Source organism: Vicugna pacos, chromosome 4 (assembly GCF_048564905.1).
Source record: "Vicugna pacos chromosome 4, VicPac4, whole genome shotgun sequence".
NCBI lineage: Eukaryota > Metazoa > Chordata > Mammalia > Artiodactyla > Camelidae > Vicugna > Vicugna pacos.
In genome coordinates this window covers 55,282,940-55,300,610 of record NC_132990.1, presented here as the reverse complement: position 1 = coordinate 55,300,610, position 17,671 = coordinate 55,282,940, and the positions used below count along the sequence as shown (strand labels likewise).

The 17,671-nt window shown below is 44.5% G+C and overlaps 1 protein-coding gene across 1 annotated transcript in view; it reads left to right on the top strand.

Annotated features, from left to right (window-relative positions):
* Positions 1–17,671, top strand: part of ABCA1 (ATP binding cassette subfamily A member 1) — a 126,646-nt gene that overhangs the window by 10,753 nt on the left and 98,222 nt on the right. The window contains exon 2 of the mRNA XM_015247208.3: positions 9,217–9,379. Within this exon, the coding sequence (XP_015102694.1) occupies positions 9,314–9,379 (66 nt within the window). The 5' untranslated portion in view covers positions 9,217–9,313. The remainder of the gene's footprint in view (positions 1–9,216; positions 9,380–17,671) is intronic.

The following is a 17,671-nucleotide window of genomic DNA, read 5'->3' as shown; positions in this document are numbered from 1 at the left end:
GAGCCAGATGCCGAAGATGTAGAGGAAGGCGGCTGTGTGCCTGTGTGGAGAATAGGAGCCTACTGGCACTGGTGTGGGAGAATAGTGGATGGTGGACACTCCCCAAAGGGGGGTTTATGGTAAAACAATGGCAGAGGTGGCACCGGGATACCAGTGCAACCCTTTCTCATCTCCCACTGAGCTCGGCACTGCAGAGTTCCAGTGTGCTGTGGAAAAGCCTTTGAGGGAGATAGTACTATTTCTGGACAGGAGAGAGAAGAGAGATTCCTTCAATAAACTTCCCACTTTGCGCCCCACCCTTGATGAATGCTTTACCCTGGGAAGTCAGCAGCACTAATCATTGTAATAGCTGCCCTTTACTGGGTACCTGCTTTGTTCCAGGAACTGGCTAAATGTTTTATATGCATTATTAGTTCTATTTTATGGAGAGGATACAGGGACTCAGAATCCCTAGGGTCCCAGAGCTGGTGAGTAGCTGAGTCAGGATTCAGACCTGGCTTTCTCTAACTCCAAAACCTCCTTTCTTTCTACTGAGCCAGTTAATTCAAGAACATAAAAGAGTTAAGAATGTCTGGGGGAGTTTGCTGCACGGTGGTAGCAGAGGCCCATGGGAAGGGGGTAGCAGTGAAGAGATTGGGGTTTGTCTGTCCCCGAGTCCTCTGAGCACTTTTATAAAAATAAACTCTTGAGGCAGAGAGAAGGTTGAACATCTGAAGATGTTGACTCTTCAGAGACGTAAACCAAACAAAATGGTTTTTGCTGATACAGTCACTAAACCTTTTATCCTAAAATTCTCTTAGAAAACCTTCCTACAAACAAGAGGGAATATTATCTAGTCCAGTTTTTCTGCAAAGAAAGGACTGCTCATGGAGGCTGGCTTGCTTGTGTTTCTGAGTAACTCAGGGTGCTGGTGACTTCGATAGTTCCTTCCTTGCATGTCCCTCTCATTTTGGCATTATGCTTGTGGTTGAGAAAATTTGATTTTGTTTTCTATGACATATAATGTTGGCATGTATTCATTTCTAGGGGAAAGGTTCCTTTTTCCTATGTGCTCCATATTCCCAACCAGGGAAAAAGCAAATAGTTGTGTTGTTTGCTGAAGGCTTCCTTTGAAGGTTGCTCTGTGTTTGTTTTGTGGAAATCAGCAGGGGGAGAAGGGCTCTCTCTAACATTTGGTCAGAATTTCTCCATAGTTCTGCAACGATGAAACAAGAACTCGGTTATGGGACAGATTTGCTTTCAGAAACCCTGGCTCTTGATTGTTTTAGAAGTCCTAGAGAGAGACTGTTGTAGCTGGTAGCAACTGGCATGTTGAGAGTGATAAATGGGATCTTTGGCTGTCCCAATTTCAGTGACATGATGGAAATAGATTTAAAGCTTTGGAATCTCCTTTAAAATAGAATTGTTGACAGCATGAAGAATGATGCTTCTCAAAGGCTGGTTTCAGATTTGTACGGTATTCATGTATCTCCTCTAACTTTCAGTTTTGATGTATTCATGTCATAGCCCTCATTTTGAAAATCAGCTGTTAGCAAATACTTTTGTCCAGGATATTGAATATGTATCCCAGGGTGAAAGAAGAATGTGCATTTATGTCTATACACTTATTGTTACTAATAATCAAATAAGTCTGATACATTTGGTAATTTCAGGAAGGTCCCTTTGAGTTACAGATTATTAGAATTTATAAAATTCATTGGGTCTATATTTTTTAAACAGGTATTGTGATAGCAGAACCTCTTCTAGAATAATGAGAATCTTATAGAAGGATAGAATGGCTGGCTTCCTTTTAAACCCTTGACTTTCCTCTTGGAGGGTTTCTTACACTTTTTTCCTCCTCAAATTTGAGTGTTAAGATGTCAGTGTTTAAGTAGAAACACAATTTCAAGAGTCATTGAATACTAGCCGTGGCCTTTTCACAATGGCAACTAGGGGCAGTTTCACTGAGTTTGTGGGTCCACCATCTGACTGGGGATTGTGAGGTGGTAGAATTTAAGGCTTAGCGTGGTTGGCTTACAAGTAGAGAGCTCCGTGTCACCTGGAAGCCAGAAAAGAAACGGCAGCAGTCAGATTAACTTCAGGCTTAATAAAGCTGATGGGTCAGCCTGGGAGAAATCACGAACGACTCAAAATCCCCTCTTCTACCCTAGCAGCCGTGCCCTGCCTATAATCGTGGGTGCTGTGAGCCTGTTCCAGCCTGGTTTCTGACTGTCAGTAGCCTCTAGCCTTTTCCCTGAATGTGGCCACTGATCCAGAAATGTGCTCAGAGGGGCAATTAGAGAGCAGACCTCTTCCAAGCAAGCATGCTCTGGTGGGCTTACGGGTTTCATATCCTAATTCTAGGGGACCCCCCACATCTCCCCAGAGATAAGATGCACCAACACCTGTGACTCTTGTTTTTGCACCCACATCTCATGAAGAGGCCATCTGTTAAGCTTTAACACCAGCACGTTTACAATTCATAGGTGACGTAGTTAAATCCTGCCTTAAATCAGCCTACTGCTTTGCAGGGTACTGGCCAGCTGTTTACTGGGATAAGACATCTAGAAATGGTTTTGTCAAGAGAGATGCTGATAACTGTTGTCACAGATTTTAACTTCTGTCTCACTTCTAGGAACTATGTGGAAATTTGTCCAACACAACAGAACACACGCACATATATTTATTTCTCTATTTATTTATTTAAAATTTAGACTTGAAGGGCATGATGCTAAGTGAAATGAGTCAGACAGAGAAAAATAAATACTATATGTTATCACTCATATGTGGACTCTAAAGAGGTACACCAAACTAGAGAATATAACATAAAAGAGGTAGACTCACAGATACAGAGAACAAACTAGGGCTTGCCAGTAGGGAGGGGAGGGGGGAAGATAGGGATGGGGGAGTGGGAGATACAAACTGTTGGGTGTAAGATAGGCTCAAAGATGTATTGTACAACACGGGAATATAGCCAATATTTTGTGATAACTGTAAATGGAAAGTAACCTTTAAAAATTGTATAAAATAAAAAAATTTTTAAGCTTTTCAATGTGAAAAAAATTAGAGAAATAGCTCTTACAACACCGCTGTTTTTGAAGAATGAAAATTGGTTGCTGACCACATATTCTGGGTTTATGAACTGTTTGGGTAGAACTCAGAGGATAAATGTGTTCAGTGGAGCAAACAGAATTGTAGGAGGAACATAGCAGTGGGAAGGTGGGAACAGTTGTTGGCCAGGTTATTTCTTGAGAAACCTGGGGGCCAGCTCTACCTCTAGGGGGTGAGTCTGGGGAAGCCGCTTGCTTTCTGGGGCATTGGCTTCTCTATAAGATGGGGTGTGGTGGGAGTGGGTCCCCAAAGCTGCCGTGAACTCTTCCTGTCAACTGGAGGATGGCCTCGTGTAAGGTTGTCCTCTTTCGCCAAAGGGGCCGACTCCTCTGCCCCTGGGAGAAATGGCCATTGCGTGGTTCCCACTGAAGACTGTCCCCTCCTGGAGCTGATGCTGGCTAAGGGCTGGACCTCCACCCTTAGATGGGAGCACAGCCTCACGTGCTCGCAGTGTTCTTGCAGGAAGGGAAAAGAGCAACCGACCCTTTGTTACTGCACAAGCTGAGAGTTTCTGGTAGCAATGCAAATGTGCAATTTTTTTTTTCCTTATTGCATTTCCCTAGACAGATTTAATGCCTCAAAAGGGTCGAAGGCAGTCACGGGAAGTTGTTCCTGTTTTCCTTTTGACTTTACCAAGTGGGGAAAAACCCTCCCACCTTGTCTTTTTTGCGTGTCTCCCTCTCTCCTTCTTTCTTTTTGATATGTCTCATCTCTCTCTGGAACTTGCATGTGAAGGTCAAAAGGGCCAGACATTTTGGTGAGGAGGAGGGTGGGGGAACCGTGGGGTACGTGCTGATTGGGGTTTTTCGTTTCCCCCGTGACACCAAGCCTCCTGTGAACCTACATTTTTTCTTTTGCCAACATCACTGAGACTGTCTGGCCCTTCAGGTTCTGGTTTAGGGAAAAGTTAAAAGAATTCACAACCCCAGCTGTCATTTGGTGACCCTTTTGCCAGTAGCACATGACGCAATCTCTCATTTCACCGTCCTAAAGAAAGGGGTCACTCACCCCCTCGTTACTTTCTACCTCCTGACTCTGCTTTATTTTTCTTCATTGCTCCTACCACCCACTGCCTTAACAACACACAATTACTTGTCTACTTTCCGCCTCTTTGCTAGAATAGAAGTTCATCAGAGCAGGAACTTTGCCTCTTTTGTCCATTGCTGAAGCTCCAGTGTCTAGAACAGCATCTGCACCTAATAGGTGCTCGATAAGTATTTGCTGTGGCTAACGGGAACCTTGCAGAGTTAGAGCTGCCGTTGTTTGTGGAATGAAGAGGGGATGAAGGTTTTATTCTCTCTTTACTTTTCTAGGGAATCACATGACAATCAAGCTTCACCTTTTGCAGGTTTTAGTTCTCCTAAAGGCATGACTTGACTTGTGGAGGGTGTTTATTATTATCATAGAACACAAACCTTTTTTGAGGGGGGAGGTCAGATTATCAATGTGTGATTTATGTACAGTTAAATTTAGCCTTTTTTGCATGTACAGTTTGATGAGTTTTGATAAATGTATATAGCTGTATAACCACTACCACAGTCCTGACGTAGAATATTTCCATCACTCAGTGCTCTTTGCAGTCTGTCCTCTCCCCCCACCACCTGGCAACCACTGCTCTGATTCCTGTCCCCACTGCTTCACTTTCCAGAATGACATGTATATAGGCTCATATTTTCAGTCTTTCCTATCTGGTTTATTTCTCTTCGCCTACAGCTTTTGAGCTTGAGCCATGCTGTTGCATATATTAGTAGCATGGTCCTTTTGTGTTGCTGAATAGTTTTCCAATTTAATTTATTCACTAGTTGCAGGACATTTGGATTGTTTGCAGTTCGGGCTATTTCATATAAGACTTCTGTTAACACTCACATACAGGTCTTTGTGGGGACAGATGCTCTCATTTCTTTTGGGCAAATACCCAGAATGGGATGGCTGGGCTATATCATAAGTCTGTGTGTAACTTTACCGGAAACCGCCAGAGTGCAGAGTGGCTGTTCCATTTGACATTCCCACAAGCAGTGTATGAGAGCTCTAGCTGCCCCCCTACAATGCTTTTAAATTTAAAAAATTTTAGTAGTTCTAGTGGGTATGTGGTGGCATCTCATTGTGATTTTAGTTGAGGTTGCATTTCTCTGCAGCTAATGACCTTTGCTTATTTGAGAAGGTTATGGTTTCGCAGGCTGTGGTATTCTCCAGATATTAATAATTTTAGAATATCAGTGGCATTTGAAGTGAAAATTTACTTTAAAAATAGGCCAAAGATTTGAACAGTCACTTCCACTAGGTCCATACTGTACAAAAGACTGTTAAGAGTGCAGAAACTATCTTAAATTTTGGCAAAGGGTGATCTGTCTGGGTGACGAGGAGGCCTGGAGACGGTGTGCCTCGGACTTGGCAGGAAGATCAGTGGAAAGCAGGTTTCATTGCCTCTCTGGCCTTGGGAGAGCCTGCTCTGCTCTTAGCTAAACCTGGTGTTTGTGGGAAGCAGACCTAGATTCAATTCCGCTTTCCGGATGTCCCGCGAGTTACCTGGGAAGCTCAGCAGTCCTCTGTGGCCATCACGAGTGTGTGGTGAACACAGAGCCCCCTCTCTGGGGACAGTTTGCCTAAATGAGTTAATCAAGCTTGAGAAATCGGTTAACCACAGGCCCAGGAATACCACCACCCCTACATTCAGAAACTCTACTTCTCGGAGTTCGTTAATTAAGCCAGTATTCCCCGAGGGCTGATGATATGCCTGACGCCGTTTTGCAGACTAGGGAAAACTGCGATAAAGAGACAGGAATGGTCCGCAGATACGGAATGTGGCAGTGGTGACGCCAGGGAGGACTGAGGTTGCCTGGGGTGCACCCAGGAGGGGCTCCTAACTGCGCCCAGCGCAGGGGAGGTGGCTAGGACAGGAGCCCCAGCAGGTGACAGCTAAATGGAGACGTGCGGTTGAGGAAGAGTTAGCCAGGCTGACAGTGTGATGAGAAGAGGTTTCAGGACAGGGAGTACACGGACATCCCAGGGTAGGAGAGCGGCGGCCCACCCAGAACCTGTGCATCCTTTTCCGGGGCCTGGTTTAGGAGGTGGGAGCGGTGAGAGAGGAGGCTGGAGTCATCGGGAAGGCAGTGAAACCAACATGAGGACTGGACTTTGTCCTCAGGGCGGTGGGTGCTGGCAGGAGGTTTTAGGTGGAGGAGTGGTGTATTTGGATCTCTGGTTTAGTTGAATAACTTTGGTTGCTCTGTGATAAATGGATGGGGCAGGGCAAGACGGGAGGCAGGGAACCCAGTGAAGTGGCTGCTGTGGTCACCTGAAAAGAGCAGCCTATCGACTGTCCATGATGGTGAGGTGGGACCCTGTCCAGCCAGTTACTGGAAATGTGCATCAGGGCAGAAGAAAGTGTGCTACTGGCTTGGAAACACTGAGAAATCTAGTACAGAGTATGGCCTTCTTTTTGGTTTTGGTTTGTTTGTTCACTTCCTTGGAAAACTGATGTAGAAATGTTCCTTTGGCTTCAGTTACCTGAACAGAGGAATCCGGGCATTGCCAAACCCTCCTCTTTGGATAAAATTGCTCCCAGCCATGGTCACTGTGTTCTGAGGTGGGAGGAGGGAATGCGGGAGGCTGGGCTGTGCCAAGGAGGGTGGGGGAAGTGGGGCAAGAAGGCGGCCTGTTTGTACCCAGCGAAACTGGAGCAGAACCTTCTACTGCTGCTCTGGGCTACTTCTTGCTAACTTCTCTGCATGTCTCATGGCCAGAACCCATGTCTGCTTTAGGAGGATACTCTCCAAAAACACTCCTCCTGGCCTTTCTCTTCTCGTGAACATTCTATAGAGGTGTGTCTTCTTTTCCTCTGAGATTCTCCACTCAGACTGAGGGGATTCTGTGTCCTGGTTTGGGCCGGGGGCCGGGGGGGTCTCTCACAGCAGGCCATTCTGGTTTCATTCTTCCTACTTTGCCCTTCCTATCTTGCTGGAAACCTTCAATGGATTTGCTAGAAATAATGGAGTAGAACAGAATGTTTGGACAGGATGTAACCATTTCTCTGCTTGAGGATGGATAGACCAGAGGAAGAAAGCGGGGAGAAGGGAACTTGGCACAGTTCTTCGGCACTTCCAGCGCGCCATGTACTTTGTTGGGGACTTATTTATATTACCTCATTTGATCCATTGACTATCAGGCAAGGCAGGTATTGTCTCCCCCATTTTATACTGAGGAAATTGATACTCAGAGAGCATAAAGGTTTGGCCAAGGGCACCTAGTTGGGAAGCTGGGCCTAATTCCCCTCTGGGCTCTTTCTACTAGGCTAACTTTCCTTTTTTAATTACAAACGTTTGTTCCAGCCTCCTCATTGTTACCTTGGGGATTTGAAAAGATTCCTGTAGTTTCTAAAGCAACGAAGTGATTTCTGGAGAGCAGCTTTTGCACGAGAACAATCTAGCTAATTATTTATTTCAGTGTTTCTGGAATGCACACCATGTCCCAGGCCACTTTCAAAACCATTTGGGGTCACTGGTTTGCGTCTCATGATCAAACCCGGGCTCTCAGTGCTCGGAGGCTAGTGCTGTCTTTAAACAACAAACTGCAGGTGGACACAGTGCTGGTTTATCGCCTCTTCATTTTGGAGTGAGAAATTGGGAGGTCCTGTGTCTTAGAGATTTTGCTGAGCAAACGATAAAGAAAAGGAATAGGTCATAAGGCTTGGATATTTCAGAAGAATTTTTGATTTGTTGGCTTGTCAATGAATGACTTAAAATACATGATAGTAGTGTCAGTTCTTCTTCTCTAAAGCTGCAGACCCCCCCCCATCCTCTCTGTTCTGTAGGAGTTTTAAATCCAAGTCCTTGTGGGATCTGGGCCAAGAGGGTTAAATCCTGCTAGAGGCTGACCTTTGCCTTGAGGTCTGATTTGAACTCACAGATTTTTAGTCCAGTAGTTGGTTTTGTATCCATAGGTGGTCACTACATTCTTAGCTCTTTTTGTAGTTTGTTCCTCATGGCTAAGATCCCATCCCCACCTCTACTCTAGTAGAGAACATAATGATTAAATGAGCCATTTTAGAGATAAACCTGGTTTCCGGTTTCTACCAAGCATTCATGACTGTGAAGTGGCAGCAGGACCTAGATTTGACCTGTGTATCCCTCCTTTCTTCTGCTTTTCATTTTCTGCCTTTTGCCCAACTTTAATTCCTGTATGGCTACCTAGGATTATTCCAGCATTAAATAAATACCATTGTTGAGGGGGCAGCTGGGACACACAGAAGGTTGTATCTGTTTACGAGAACCTCCCCTCCCTCCAGCATGGCCAAACAGTCCACACCTGACCAGGAGTAGCTGGGCCCTGTGTGCAGATGCAGGTGGAGCAAAACCAAAAGTGTGCATCTGTCCGGACAGTGGGAGCTTGTCAGTTTCACAGGCGATGCTCTCTGTCTGCCTTAGCTGACTTGTTTCTCCACGGGATATTGTTTGCTTTCCATACATACACACACACACACACACACACACACACACACACACACACAGAGCACTGGGGTTGTCCTCATCACCTGAGAGCCAGGTGTCCGTGGCATTTCCTTGGTGTTTACTCACAGTTATCTAAGACATGCTGTGGCTTTCCAGATTAGGAACTGCTGTATCGATGGTGCCATTTATCATTGCAAGGACTCAACTGTGTGGCCAGATGAAAATGTATTCTGCAGCATAAGTCACTCCAGGTTTGAGGCAAAGTTTATAAGTGCTGCTGACATCTTCTGTGAGGGGAAGCAATTTCTTAGAGAAGCGATGGAGGTCACTGGGATTCTAATAGGCCATTCCCAACCTCAGTGTTTTGGCCATCTAAGACTGCCCACCTAGGTCTGCTTTCATAAGTGCAGTTTTCCTTCCCAAATGATCCCACCAGTGGAGCTCAAATGATTTGGATTATGATGACCCACTCCCAGGCTGCCACCAGAAAACCTCCAGAAGCCCTGTTTCCTAGAGACCCCGCAGCTGGACATGGGGGACCCGTGGCTTCCCGGGAAGCAGTCGAGAAGCAGACCTGGGTGATGAGGGCTCAGATGAGGGGGCTGGAGCAACAGCCCTCAGGGTGTATGGTTTTGCAGCAGAAACTGACAGCACTGTCCCTTCTTGCTTTATCTTTCAGTTAATGACCAGCCACAGCGTCCCTGCTGTGCGCTCCGGCCACTTCCTCCCCGGGCTGCCGAGCCGCACGCAGGCTGCGCGGTGCCAACTGAGGGAACATGGCTTGCTGGCCTCAGCTGAGGTTGCTGCTGTGGAAGAATCTCACGTTCCGAAGAAGACAGACAGTAAGCCTGGGGTCCTCCGGGGGGGAGGGGGCTCCCGTGCTTTGCTTCCTGGTTTTGAGTTGGGGGTCAGAGAAGGCAGAGAAAGGGAGTCTTCTTGGTTTTCTTCAAGTGATGGAGTGAATCTGGCCCTGGTGGACACAGAACTGCATGGTCCTGATCTAGCCCCACTGCTTCGCATAGGGGACAGATTTGCAGCCAGGCAGAAATGGTAGCTTTAGTTTGTGCAAGTGCCCAGGCCTGAATTCTGACCTCTGGAATCTGGCACAGAATGCCCCTTTACCATCTTACTCTTTCCTTTTGCTGCAGTCCTGGGGGCTCCCTGGCTCTCCAGGAGCACCTGATGGCTTCTGGGCAGTGAAAATGAAGTGAATTAATGGCCCAGCTCTTAGAGATCAGAGGCTGGATCTCTTAGTGTCAGTGAGGACTCTTTCCTTTCAGCTTTGACTGCAAGCCTGGAGGAATATACAATGGAGATTTGTTTTATTTCTCTGGAGGTTCTAAGCCATTCACTTCTGGATGGGACAGTGGTCCTTTTGGTAATCCCGAGGTCATCTTTGATGATCAGGTGAATCCATGAGAAGGGGAACGTTATAAGGCATGGTGGTTTCCCTGAAGTTCCGGTATCAGCTCTTGGCTTCTCTCTCTCTGAACTCTTCTAGAGATCCCGTCTGGTCTCCTGGGTTTAGCTGCACTCCTCTGTAGGCTTCTAAATCTCTGTCTCCTGAAGGCTAAGCCTGCATCCCCAGTTGGTTGTCCTCATGAAGTTTAACACATCTGTAACCAAAATGATCATCTTTCTTAGACTCAAAGAGCTATAAGGGATCTTGGAGATAGTTTCAGTGTTTCTGAAACTAGAATAATGCTTGGAGCTTCCTTAAAAGAACAAAAATGTCAAGGTCCCCTTGTGTTCACTAAATTTATTTTTTATTATAATGTTACTTAAATATGTGCATATGTTAAAGTGGACATAAACCCCTTGTATTATACAACCATATGACCCATACAAACTTACAAATTAAATGCAAAGTTACAAAACCAATACAATTCAAATTAACACCATTAATGTAGTAAGACAGCTGACGCTGTTTAGCTGAAGCCATATTATAGGCAACAATGCGACTACAGCAGTGCATGCTTATTTGCTTGAGTTTGGACAGTTTATATTATTACATGCTAACGACTCAATTTTCCTACCATTTTTTTCAGTGACCTTCATTTGATGCCATTGGGCTTTCATTTGGTCTAATCTCATCATTCACAGATAGCAGCTGTGTCTGTGCCTTTTTCATTAGTCTGCTACAGTTATATTGGTGCAAACACAATCACAAACACAAATGTAAACTTAGGCTTGAAATCGTGTGCCAGAACTTGATTATAAAGTAGGCATTCAGAAAATCCAGATGTGTTTACTCACCTTTGTTTAGATGACCATTGAAATGAAAACACAAAATATTTTAAGTCCTCATGGAGAATTCCTATTAGTCCCTCATGAATGGATACATATACGTATTCTACTTTGAGAAACACTGCTAATTTTTCAGTCCCTCATGTTGCCTGTAGAGAGCTGAATCCCAAGGTCAGTAATAAGAGAGTAAGAACTAGAATCTGCATATTCTATCTGTCCTGATAATAATAATAATAAAAATAAAAATACCAGAATATTATATAATATAATAAAAGCAAACACTTAGGATGAGCTTCCATATGCTAGGCACTAAAGTGGGTTGTTAACTGGATTAATCCTTTTAAGATCTACAAAGTAATGCTATTTCCTTGTGTTATAACTGGGGAACTTAAAGTACAGAGGAGTTTAAGCAATTTGTCTGAGATCCACACTGCCAGTCAGGAGCACGTGTAGGGTTCGGATCTAAATCATCTGACTCTCGAGTTGGTACTCTAAACCACTGTCAAATTGCTCTTCAGTAGTGTCATTGTTTTTTTCTACCTTTCTCAACATCTTGAAGTTTCTAACCTCTTCCTTGCCTTTGTCCCTGCCTTCCATGGCTATTCCCGGGTCCTGGAGTTCCTACATCCTGTATATTCATCTCCTAATCTCATTTCTCAGCTACTGTGTGGTCCAGGTCCCCTGCCTCTTCTCATCCTGGTGGCAGCAGCCCATGTGATGGGAACCTGTCTCTGCTGTGCCGTGTCCATTAGCCAGCGACTGGTGGAAAGAGCTGTATCCTCTTTGTGATGAAAGGTCTCAAGGATAGTCTAGTCCACACCTGCCATTTTACAGATAAGAACACTGAGGCACAAAGCAGGGAAAGGATTTCCCCCAGGTCAAGCAAGGAATCAGGAGCACAGGGTCTTGGAACAGGACTTGGAATTGGGCCATCCAGACTGGGCCAGTCTTTGGTAGTCTTGTTGCTTCTTGCTCAGTAGTGCTTCTGGGTTTAAGAAGAGTTATGGTTAGAGAGATAGGCCAGCTTAGTCAAAGGCAAATTTTGGCCCTGTGGCAGAGTTCTTGCTGAAGGAAGAAGTAGGACATAGCATCCTGACACCAAAGGGCTTTTCTAGATTATGCACCTACTGCCTACTACCTTGTCGTCCTTACCTCCCTTCCTGATTTCTACAGGAAATGTATTTTGCTGAACCAGAAAAAAAAGAAGTGCTTTACTTCAGGCTGCAGATGCTTAGTTTGTCGGAACTGGAAAGATCTGGCCTGCTCCTTGTACAGTGGATGGGACTGGGGTTTACAGCAGCGGGGCAGGGGTCCAGAGTGGGTCAGTCATGAAAGTAGCACCAGAATCAATTTCCTTGTGGCCCTACAGGCTTTTAGCAGGCTTTGCTTTATCTGCACAAAAGGTTTAAGCCTATGGATCTTAAGTGCTGACTATAGCTACTTCCCGATCCACCTGACTTGGCTCTAGATATACTGTTCAGACATTGAAACCTGATCAGGGTTCCATGCAGTTAGCTCACATAGTCAGAACCAGCCCCGCCCATTAGGCAGGGGAAGAAGTTAGCAGTTCCTTGATAGTTCTTGCCCACAATGTATGGAAAACCATTGCTTGATATTCTCCTTCTGAGATGTACACATTTGGCCCCAGAGCCTGGCACCTGGCACATGCTTCATAAGCATTTGCTGAACGAGAGTTCAGCGCATTAAATGGGCCATTACAGGTCTCAAGGAGGCTCCCCTGCTGTAGGGGTCTTGTGTGCAGGAAGATGGAAAAAAGATGTAAAAACTGGATACCTAACACTAAACCCCAGAGCAAGCTTGTTGAAAGATGGCTGTTTGCCCATTTACTCTGTGTCCTCATTTGCTGATGAATCCTGGGGACCAATCTCTTGTGCCCCAATTATGCAGAGTCATGGGGACCATCAGTCGGGGTAGCTCTCTGCTGTTGCTGTTGGGTAAAGGATACATTGAAACTGAGTTGCATAAGCTGGGTGCAAAGCTCAGTTTGGGTCCAAAGTAACAGTTACCTTGTGTGTGTATGGCAGTCTCTCAGTGCAAACAGGGCTTGGACAGGAAGGGCGAGGGGCCTCAGAGTCCTCAGGATCCTCATCTGGTTTTTGGCTGAGCCAGAGGCCAAAGTCCCCATGGAACAGATGGGACAGAGGATGGCCATATGGCCTCTCTTTTTTGCCTTTGCTATTCATTTTCTCACTTAGAACTCTCTAGCCATGTGGCTGGGAAAACAGATAATTCTAATATTTGCATGTGTTAGGGTATCAATATTTGGGCATTATTTAATGACAAGGAATAAGCTGTCAAATAAAAAAAACTGAGACTCCTCATTTAAGAGCCATTAGAGAATTTTACTGCATGGATGGGAACTGTCTACATCCCCTCCCGGCTTCCAGTTTCACCTGATAGGTGTCTTCCTTGTCCTTAGTCCTGGCCTGGCAGTGATGGTTCAAATCCAGATACTAGTTCTAATTATTATCTAATTCTAATTCAATTCTGATTTCAGCTTGGCCACTGCATGCCTCAATGGCTTAGGAAAACTTATTTTTCCTTAGTTATAGTTTCCCCTTCTATGGAATGAAGAAAGTTAGAGCAAATAGCCATGTATTGCTTCCCTTGGATAAATGCTTATTGAGCATCTCCTGTGTGTGGACAGCATGCTGGGTGCATGGTCGGGCAGGATCCCCGTCCTCAAAGAGCTCACAGTTCATCCAGGGAAGCAGGTACAAGGCACTACGTATCACATAAGTAGAAATATAATGACAAGCTGTGATAAGTGCTATGAAGGAAAAAGAAAACAAAACAGACCGACTGCCCTACTGTGTTAGGTACTCCCAGGCTGTGGATAGGGACTTGATTTAGAATGGAAGGTCGTGACATTTAAACTGAGAGCCTTGACGATCACGCGGCAGTGAGCCGGGAGAGATCAGGACTTCAGCCATCAGGGGCACTGGATTCTGGGCAGAGAGACAGAGGGGGTGAAAGCATGTTCTGGAGTCGAGGTACAGGAAAGTGACTGGCACTGGATGGAGGCTGGCTGGGGTGGGTTGGGAGTCAGCAGGGCCAGATCAGGCAGCCGTGGAGCTGCGGAAGGGCAGCTGAATTTTATTTTATGTGCAAAAGGAGTCCTGGCGGCAAGGGTCAGATTATGTGGTCCTTGGCACTGAGGGGAAGCGAGTGATGTCGGTCTAAAGGAGACAATCACTGTATACGTATGTACCCCTGTGTGCTCTGTTTTCTTCTTTCATTTAACATGGTTTGCATGTTTGTTCCCCTATTTCCAAATAAACTTCATACTTATAGTAATGATTTTTGATGTGTAGGCTGTGTTTTATATCCATTATCTTCTTGATTTTCACAGTAATTCTGAGGAGTATGCATTACAATTTCTGTTTCACAGGTGAAGAAAGTATTGTAAGTTAGTAAATTAGTAAGAGGAGGGGCTGGATCTTTTCGGCTCCAGAGTCGGCCGCAGGATCATGCCATTGACATTCCTGATAGCATTACAGTAATCTGTCAGAGCAGTTTTCATTTTATAAGCTCCTATCCTACTGCCAACATTCAGATGTTTCCAGTGTTTGCTGTTACAAAGAAACTACCGTAAAGATTTTATACATACAGCCTTTTCTTATTTTTGTATGGCATCCTCAGGCCAAAATTTCAGGTGTAGGATTCCTAGGTCAAAGGAAATGACCCTTGACATATATATTCAGATGTCATCCCAAAAGATTAAACCAATTTAAAAATCCACCGTCCCTGCCTGAGACTTTTCAGTTCTGGGAGGAGCAGGCCTGGTTTTCAGAACTGTTTCTCCCTCCAGCGTTTCTCCGATTTGATCTTTAAGATTTTGCTTTCATTTACCCAGACCTAAATGAGGTATGTGCCGTGTTAGGGCTGGGCCTCCAGTTAACTTATCTTTACATTTGTATTATATCACCCCAGCAGTTCTTATCTAACAGTGATTCCTTTTCTAGTTACATTTGAGAAATTCATTAAAATCTTATCTGTGTAGGGGGAAACTTTGAGGCTATTCATTTGGTCATTTGCTAAGTATTTTTTATCGTGATGCTGATACAGCCTAGAATGTGCTGTGACTTTGATGAACATCCTGGTGTCTTGGGAAACTCATTGTCTCATGTTTCCTTTTTTGCCTCTTAGAATATTCTTTCAAATTCTCCTCTGTTTCTGTCCCCCATTGAATCTTACTACCTTATCAAGTTCTAAAAAGTAGCCTGGCACTACTTTAATGCCCCGGGGACATGGGGTCAGGTCTGGAGACATTTTTTGGTTGTTACAGTCCTGGGCAGGGGAGGTGGTGCTGTTGGTATCTAGTGGGTAAACATCCTACCATTCTTAGGAGAGCCCCTTACAGTGATTATTGGACCCAAATGTCAACCATGCACTGAGAAAACCCCTGTGCTAGGGGTGCTTGCTCACATGATACCCTCATTGCATCTGAGGAATAGCAAGATGGAACGTCCCCAGAGCAGCTTTATGGGGCAATTTATGTAAACATCAGAATTTTCATTTTCATGCCGAACACTGAGAGAAGGCTTCTGAGTGTCTGACTTAGGTGAGAAATACCTTTTGAATGCAGTGTTCCTCTCCATCTCTCCCACCTCATAGTGGGGCAGGTGTGGAGGTAGTGGGGTAGGTATCGGAGGATAGAAGACTTTTCTAGTTCTTTATTGGAGTTGGTAGCAGGGAAGCATCAGTCTTATTTCCGAGCTATTTCTGAGGGCCCATTTGAAGAAAAAGTGCTAAACTTAGAGACAGGGGAGAAATCAGATTTTGATAGTGAGTGGAGCCAGAATGGCATTCCTAGCAGAGTCAGATTAACTTTCTAGAGGGAGGCTATTCGGAAAAGAAATATGTAGAACATCCCCTGAGTTTGGAAGGCAAGCTCTGTGTTCAATGACAGAAATCATTTTAGAGGGTCAGAGTAAAAGTACACGAGTTGAACTGTCTCTCTCATAAGTTCTCCGGTTTGGGAGCTGTCTCTTCATTCATTCATCCATGTTAGTGTTTCAGCCCAGCCAGGCTAATAAAGGTCAAGAATGTAGATACTCTGGTAAAGGAGGTTGAGGTGCTTAGTGGCTAAAAGCAGGGACCCTTGAGTTGGACTGGCTTTGAATTCTGGCTCTGCTGTTTACCAAGCTTGTATCCTTGGCAATTAATGAACTCTTTGAGCCTCAGTTTCCTCATCTGTGAAATGGGTATTTTAACAGTACTAACAGGGTTACTTGAAGATTAAATGAGTTAACCTGTCTAAAGCACTCAAGGATACTGATACATGGTAAGACATATTTAAGTGTTAGCTGTCATTACTGTTGTCAGTCTTTCTCTTACCTCTTTCCCTGATCTGCTTATACCCACTGGCTTCAGTTACTGAAGATGATTTGCAAGATTTTCTCTGTACCCTTTGCTGTCAGTGCCATGGGAAAGATCCATTCATTTTTTTCCATCAACCAACAAATATTTTGAGCATCTGCTGCCCTACAGGGTCCTAGATGTGGGGCTGTGGAGATGTCTGGGAACATAGGCTTGATTTGTTGGGTCAGATCAGTGCCCAGAAGGTCCAGTGAGTGCTAGCTTCCTCTTAAGGGGCATCTTAAAAGGTCTTATGTCCCAAACGTGGCTCTGTGAGAGGCAGCCTGGTAGGTGCAGAAGTGCATAGGGACCAGTAGGTCAGGCTCAAACTCTGGTGCACTCTCTTACCAGGTGATGGCTCATAACCGGTCCCAGTCTTAGTTTCCTCACTATCTAATGGTACCACTTGCCTCACAGAGTTATTCTGAAAATTAGACATGAAGTATATAAAAATCCCTAGCACACAGTAGGTGCTCTGTATTGGCTGTAACTATTACAAATCTGCAGGCCATGAGCCCATTTTACCTCTATGAAACTTGTTGATATTTTCTTTCTTTTTTTTAATTTAATTTTTTTTTGGGGGGGTGATTAGGTTTGTTTGTTTGTTTGTTTTAAAATGGAGGTACTGAGGATTGAACCTAGGACCCCATGCATGCTAAGCATGTGCTTTACCACTGAGGTAAACCTTTCTCCACTCCCCCACCCACTGATATTTTTTTGACCATGCCACCTGGTGGGGTCATTTCCGACCTGGGCCGCCAGCTTTCAGAGTTGGGCAGAACTAGCTGCTAATCTCGACCCTGCCACTGACTGTCTCTGTGACTTACCCTTCCTTGAGCTTTAGTCTTGCCACATATAAAATGGAGACAGTAATGATTTCTACATCTCAGGGTTGTTTGGATGATTAAATGAAATACTTCATGCATAATGTGCCTGCTACACATTGGACTCTAAATAAATTAACGGTAGCTACTCTTTATCCTAAAAGTACACGTGGTGGCTTCAGAGCATCAAGGTAGGTGGTTATCTTACTCTTACTCTTCATTTAATTTTTTTTTTGAGTTCATTGTTCTTTTCTGAATTCATTCACAGTTAAACCATGTTTTGAAAGTTTTACTCCTGTCTGTTAATATTTGTAAGTGATTTTATTTAGCTGTGAACTTGGAATGGATACAATTTTGTGTTCTGCATTTTTCCCTTAGTATTGTATGGTTACTGGTGTCTGTGTTTCATAAACATGGCTGTAATGACTGCATCATGTATTGTTGAGTAGGTGCACCATAATTTAATCATTTCCATTTTGCTGTGCAATTAAGTTGTTTCCAGTATTTTGCAATTATAGCATTTCAATGAATGAATAACCTCATGTATATAGCTTTTTGATATTTTACACTTAGTTCTGTGGGATGAATTCCTAGGGATAGTCTTTGATCAAAGAGGGTGAACATGTCTTTTACATGCAAGTGACCAAATTGCTTTCCCAAAGGGCTCAACTGACTTATATT